This window comes from Henckelia pumila, chromosome 3 (genome assembly GCF_033568475.1).
Source record: "Henckelia pumila isolate YLH828 chromosome 3, ASM3356847v2, whole genome shotgun sequence".
NCBI lineage: Eukaryota > Viridiplantae > Streptophyta > Magnoliopsida > Lamiales > Gesneriaceae > Henckelia > Henckelia pumila.
The window spans coordinates 171,029,879-171,037,491 of record NC_133122.1 but is presented as its reverse complement, the minus strand read 5'-3'; the positions used below and the strand labels follow the sequence as shown (position 1 = coordinate 171,037,491).

General features: G+C 33.5%; 1 protein-coding gene across 1 annotated transcript; it reads left to right on the top strand.

The window, feature by feature from the left end:
- Positions 1-3,719: 3,719 nt before the first annotated feature.
- Positions 3,720-6,398, top strand: LOC140891654 (universal stress protein A-like protein). Its single transcript, XM_073300253.1, has 4 exons — positions 3,720-3,959; positions 5,353-5,474; positions 5,747-5,865; positions 6,088-6,398. The coding sequence occupies exons 1-4, from the start codon at positions 3,773-3,775 to the stop codon at positions 6,194-6,196; spliced, it is 537 nt and encodes a 178-aa protein (XP_073156354.1). The 5' UTR covers positions 3,720-3,772; the 3' UTR covers positions 6,197-6,398.
- Positions 6,399-7,613: the final 1,215 nt, after the last annotated feature.

Genomic DNA, 7,613 nt, shown 5'->3' with positions numbered 1-7,613 from the left:
ATAGATTTTCATAAAATTTAATACATAATAAAAATCGATTGCATCTTAAAAGTTTAAAAAAAACTCGAACATGTTAAAATCCATGCAAACAACTATAATCTCAAAAGTATGCAAACTAATGAAAAATAGTAAACATGTGCGGAAAATAGCTCAATACATAAAATATCTCACCATAAACTAAATCAACTAAAACATGAGCTGGCGAAGGTCACGGGTGTGCTAGCTCGCCACGGATGCACAGAGGTCTTCACCACCAGTCGGGACCACAACCTCCTGAATAACATAAAACTCACCTCCACACCATTTAGATCTAGTGAGCCTAAAGGCCCAGCATGATCTACCTTTAATAACGAGTACAACTAAATAAAACCACATGCAAGTACATAACGTATATAAAAATAACCTGAGGATTCTAATGCATGCATGATCGTAAAATCGTATGCATAAACTGTGTCATAATCTAAATCATAACATAATACGTAACATAATATATTACATAAGCATTGACATGTCATAAACATAAAAATCATTTTCTGTGGGTCATATCAGTGAAGTGTAACCTAATTCGATTGATCAATCTATAACCAACGTACGTGGCGGCGAGGGTCACCGAACCTGTGGGGTTTCCCTATGACTCCTATGCCTCGTCACCAAACCTGTGGGGTGCCGAAGGCTCATAAACATAAGTGGAAAGGTCATCGGACCCGGTATCCCGACCTCCAGTCCCGTATTTGTCACAAATCACATCAATTATCCCAAAATATTTTTCTTCACATGCCATTAACTTAACGTAAAATATATGCATGAATTATGAATTAAAAATATTATTTTTCCTTAAAATTTTTCCCGTAAATATATATTTAATTCATTTTCCATAAAAATCATATTTATATCAAAATATACATATACATCTATTAAATATATATTTACGGACTATTTTGTTTGCCACTGGCTAGTTCGAGTTGTTGCCCCTTAACTAAAGCCCATAAACTTAGACTGGCTTGTTAACATTTTTATACTGACCCAAAAATACATAGACTAGCTCTATCACACTTAAAATGACCCAGATCAAACTTAAATTGGGCCAATAGTACTGAGTCTAACTTAGAATTTAGCTCAACCAAATAAATTAAACAACTTAGGCTCATTAACGAATTTAGCCCAATTAATAAATTAAGCCCTTAATAACTATCTTAAGTCCAATAAGCTTGACTTAATAACTAAATCAATTCATCCAAGCCCAAATAACATTTTAGCTCAAATAAACAACTCAAGCCCAATAAACATCTTAGACCCAATAAATAAATTAAGTCCAATAAACATCTTAGGCCCAATAACAAAATTGACCCAATGAATAAACCAAACACTTGGACTCCTAAATAAATTACTCGGCCCAAAATAAAATAATCCGGAACCAAACCATAACATATGACCCTAATACACTTTACCCGACCCGGACAACCCACTCGTCCGAGCCCTGTCTGAGCTGCCTGCTTGATAGACCACCCTTACAACCATCCAACTGTTCACCTAGCCGACACTAGTTCAAGACATCTTAAACCAACACCCAAAGGGACCTAATCCAACCATCAACCATTGAACAACAACTAAGACCTAGCCATGGCAGAAAAATCATCAACAATACATAAAAACGTGAATAATGCATGAATTAAAATTTGAGCTATCGTATCCACATACAAATGCAACAACACAATTTAATAACCAAAACAGTGAATATACTGATCTAAACGGTTTGAGCAAGGAAGTGTATAACATGCCTTTGCATTTAAAACGCACGAAAAACCTATACAGTTGCGGTTGCGCGTATCGGGACTCGGAAACCTCATAATTGTCCAATTTTGGAAGCTCAAATTCCTAAACTGCAGATTTCTGTCTCTAATTATCCTCAACGGGCTTCCGATCTTCAAAAAATTATATGATGGTCAAAAGTCAACCCTAGTCAACTCTGGTCAAACTTTGACCAAAAATTATCGAAATTAATTGCGCTCTCACCGCTTAAAGATTTCGAATCACGACTCGAAACTTGGATATTCGGATCTATCACGTCGAGACGATAAAAAATGGTTAACTCGCCGGAGGTTGCCGAAAAATCGACGAAAGCGGCGGCGACGCGGCGGTCCGGCGGCGGCGATTCAAACGTGCTCCAAAAATTATGAAATTTGGCAGGCTTTTAGCTCTTGACGAGACAATTCCAACCATATAAGTCACGACCGGAATGGTGGTCCGACACGCCGTAGATCGGCGATTTACAGTCCGATTCCGACGACTTGGTTTTTGCTCAGATCTGCACAATTTACGTCGAAATAAGTAACCAAAAGCTAGGAAAATGTTTTACCCATCTCATAGAATCATTTAACAGCTTTAAAAGCAACAAAAACAAGCTCGAATAGCGCATTTGCAGACGAAAAAGACGATGAATAGTACCTTCGCCGAACTCGTCTGGTCATCGTCAATTTTCCGGCGATCCAACCGTTGGATTTTCGATTTATTTATACCAATAGACTCGTCTCGATCTTGGCTACAAAGTAACCGGTCAGATATTTGATCGGAGCACCGACGAACGGCCGGAGATGGCAAACGTGAGGACTGCTACAGTAAACTCGAAATATTGGGGAAAAAAATCGGGAGAAAATCTTTGATCTGTGTTTTCTTGAGTGTGTTTCGGTGTGTGTTTTGCGATTTATAGCAAATCAATAATTTTCTGATCCGGACTAATTTATTTGATATCCAACTGGTAAAATTAGTCTCTATTCCGATATTTTTCTGGTACACACACCCCATAACTATTAACACTATTTTTTGAAATTGTTGGCTTTGACTAGTCAATTAGACTTATAATTTTTCAAATTAATTATTGAGTCTCACTTAGACCATGATCAGTCAATAAAGACTTTTACCAGTCAACTCGGTCAAATATTCTTCTAAATTAAATTATCTGGCATAAATAATTATTTTTATTTCCATCATCTCAATAATTATCTCAAAATGCCAATATTATCAGATATTCAGAAATAGTCAAACTCATTGACTAATTTTCACGTGTATTTTGTAAATATACTCTATAACTCATTTGGCAGTAATAATTATTTTTTCCAACTCAATAATTATTTTAATTGCCAATTAATTCGGTAATAAATTTTTGGGACGTTACAGATGCAATAATTGATTTGAGTTGCATCATTACCACCGGGTATAGCTTTTGGTAAAGTGACAAACATTCGGTCCTACATACTACATCTGTACACAATATTTCTTGTGCGGACTAGATGGTCCCAAGTCGTAAACATAAACTCCAGACTCAGATAGATTTTTTGCACCCTTAGGTACCGTTTGATTTTAAAATATGATAATAATGTAGCGATAAATAATATAACATAATAAAAAAATGATAGTTAATATAATATTTGGTTTGATTAATAAATAATAGTTTGTTTGATTTGAATGATTAAATTTTAAATAAGGTGATAAATTATGATTTTGTTCTTTTAATAATGAATAAAATATAAATAATATTATTTATTAAGGTAATATTATAATTTAAATTAAATGATTTGATTAATGTAATATAAATAATAAATAGACAGATAAATAATATAATCAAATAAACACGTGGTTGAATAAAATAAATTACAAATGGATTAATAATAAATTAATATACAACTTGAAACTGTAGCTCTTAGAAATAATAATTTGTTTTTATAGATTTATTTGGCGTGTGTTTTTGGGGAAAGAAACGCATCCAGAAGGAGCCATGGCGTCGGAGAGCAGCGAGGCAACTCGGATAATGGTGGCGGTCAACCAGTCAACTGTCAAAGGTTACCCGCACGCTTCCATAAGCTCCAAAGGAGCATTCGAATGGATTCTCCACAAAATCATTCGCTCCAATACTCGTGCTTTTAAACTCCTCATTCTTCATGTTCAAGTTCCCGACGAAGATGGTAATAAACAACCTTTTTTTTTTTTTTTTAATTTCGATTGGTTAACCATGTGTTTCATCTTCTGTTGTTTAGTTTTAATTTTTAATTTTATTTTTGGAGCTATTTTTTTTTTGTAGAGACTTGAGATTCGTTTTGTGGTAGCTTAGATTGTTTTATCCCTTTGTAGATTAAGAACCAAGTGCTTTTGACGAGAATTTAGGAAATTGATCAGCAATTATATGTGATTATTGTTTCTTGTGTCTTTTGTTTTCTTTTTTTAAAAAAATAATAATCTAAATCTATATATTTATTTTGTTACCTTGATTCGTGCAGCAGTTTATTGTTTCTCGGATCCAGCTAGAGATGAGTTATTAGAAGAATAAACGTGTGCAATCCTTTTATTGGATATGATTTTCTTAATATTGTGAGTTTTTATAAAATATACTTCAACTGAAGTAAGGGTATAGGTATTTAAAGAGTTAAAAGAAGTTGCTGAAGGATAATGCTCTTGAGATAATTGTTTCAGTCATCTCATATTTGATGACAGGGTTATGCATAAACACGTAAAACCTTGAGATACGTTTTGATTTCTTTGACATCAATCAATTTAGAACACTCCCGTATCCATATAATAGATCCACATCCATCTCTATCTCAAATTGTATATCAGAGTGAGTATTCAGAAGCCTTTTTTCCCCCCCAGAAAATGTTATTAAAAACATGCCACAACCACCAACAAACTTAAATACAGTTGTTTGTACGTATTATAGGATAGATTCTGGAAGGAGTTCTGCTTGCTTTGGAAGTAATGATTATGTTTATCTGTTGTACTTTCTGTTGGATTTCATTCACCGATACTCAACCTCATGAGATCATGAGAACCTGACGAGCTTGTTCTAAACCTGTCAATAATGAATATAAGAGATTAAGTCATGTCCGCATTGTGAGCCAGCTATCCCACCACAGTGAATGTTTTTTGGGGTTTCATGATGTGAAATTGAAACAGTGAGACAGTATATCGTTGCTGTAACATGCATCTGTCATGTGTCAACCTTGGAGTATTAATATGGTAGTAGATACTTAGAGCTTGAATAATGGTTAACTCATGTTTATCTTAGATAAACAGGTGCAGATGTTGTTCTCTTCTGGCTTGCTTCCTATCTCGTTTTTGAATGTGTAAATGTGACACTCATTTACTTTTTTAATCTGGCCGAGGCCGAGGTATATGCTTAATGGAATGTTTTCACTCACATCATTAAAGGCCAAGCCGCCAAGGAATATATAACCTTTTCTTCTATGCATCTATCCAATTTATTTTCTTATCTCTTCTGCAATCATTGTCCAGTTTGAATGCATATTGCTTTATCTCTATGTGGATTGCGTCAAAACGCTTAGAGTTTCCCTTCATGGTCAGGTTTTGATGGTGTGGATAGTATATATGCCTCTCCTGAAGATTTCAAAAGTTTGAGGCAGAGGGACAAAAATAATGGACTTCAACTTCTGCATTACTTTGTGAAACAATGCCATGAGATTGGGGTATCTTGTCTTCGTTGTGGCTCATTCAATTTTCCCTTTTCATCTTTATTTTTCATGCATGTGTTTGAATACTATTTACCCGCATGAAGGGATATATTTGCTCTAAGTAATCAATCTGGCTAGTCGATAATGGATACCTGCATTTATTTCTTTATCCAACTTTCACTTATTTCACCGAGTAGGCTTCACGAGTTGCCTTTTGTATCTAATTTAGAGGCTACTTGAAAGCTGTTTAGAAGTTACCTTTGACTGAGTGCATTTGCATTTCGTAGCTTGCCTGTGAAGCATGGATTAAGACGGGTGATGCTAAGGACGTCATCTGTCGTGAGGTGAAACGTCTACTGCCAGATTTGCTAGTGGTTGGAAACAGGGGTCTTGGTCCTTTTCAGAAGTATGTATATTTAACTCATTTTTTTTGCTGTTTAGCAGCTTTCTTCTCTGGTTTAGGTCTGTTTCAAAAACATAATTTCCATAGGTCCGAACATTTTCGTGCATTATCATGAGTTTGAAATCTCTTAAGCATCATTTTCTTTTCCAGCCTTCGCATCTATTATAGTTTTGATATATATAATATATATTATTTTACATTTTTTGAATTTCACCAACTTCATAGGGTTTTTGTTGGAACTGTGAGTGAATTTGTCACAAAACATGCCGATTGCCCCGTCATTTCAATTAAGCGTAGTGCAGATCAGACTCCTCAAGATCCTGCTGAGGATTGATTCTATTAAGTGAGCCGTTTGCAAGAGTTTGCTGCCTCATGTTGAACAAAATCCTTTGTGAAACCTTATAGGTATCCTGTATGGAGTCCGAGTTGTGATAAAGGGCAGTTTTTTACTTGTGTAATTACGCGAATAATAAATATTCTTTGTTGGCTGTATGTAAAGATGATTGAACGCATTTGAAATAAGTTGGGTTTGTATAGTCTCTGCGTGTGGGTACAATCATTGTCATATAATCATTCCCATAATGCTCAGCTATTTTGGATATTCCTTGACCAAGCGAGCGTGCATGTTGAATATTTAGGGATTTGACTTCTAATCCGAGCCTCCTCTGGAAAGAGGCTAGTTAGATGCTATCTGCTTAGTTAGATTCTAACGGTTGACATTTATCGATATATGTGGGGTCTATTATTTTTTAGTGGACTCACCATGTATTGGTGAATGATCACTCTTAAATTTATCGTGAAAGCACTGTCGTTGTAGGTTGAAATATTCCCCGTTCCACGCTCCTCTTCCTTTTTAAGACGTTGTTTGACTCTCTTAATTAGCCTTGTCTACTCTCGTGTGATTGCAACAACGGGTGGATGCTAAATGGATGAGATTGAAATAGGTTACGCTTAGAATTTCGATCGTTTTAATATTCAGGATTTCGAATTTTGAAATATTTTGTCAAAAAAATTTAGATATTATATTTAAACAAAAAACTATAAAATATTTTTTATAGCAATTCTTATGTTAAAGGATTACATGATCATTTAAAATTCAAATATATATATATATATATATATATATATATATATATATATAATATTTTATAATGGCAGTTATAGATAAAATATAAATATATTAAAATAGATTTTTATAATATTTTAATTAAATAAAATATGCTTATTTTTATTTTAAAATTTAAATATATATCTTTTTTTTATAAAAAAAAACGTCATGACATTAAAAATTAATTACTCTAGTTCTTCAAAACTATTCTTCTCTCTTCAACAATAAGATACAGATATCATATAATGATAATTAATCATTATTTATATTGGGTTGCATAATATGTTTTGTTTGATTTTAGTCCCTGTTGTAAAAGTAGGTATTCGAAAGATTTTGCGATTTTGTGAAACAATTCAAGATTTACCAAGGAGTGTTTGGGAGAATTTGTAAAAAACATTTTCTAGTTTCTAGTTTAATGGAAGTGGTCTCGGTTGGTGAATATTTGTTTTTGTTTCAACTTCTATAAATTTAACTACAACATAGAAATAAGTCCGTGATGTTTTTTTTAGATTGTATTTTTTCTATAGTTTTAAATTATAATAATTTGACATTTGTTTCCTTAATTTTTTTTATTTATCATATTTCATAATTGTCCTCGATTATTTTTACAATAAATTTTTCTGATATTTAAGCCTATTTTTTA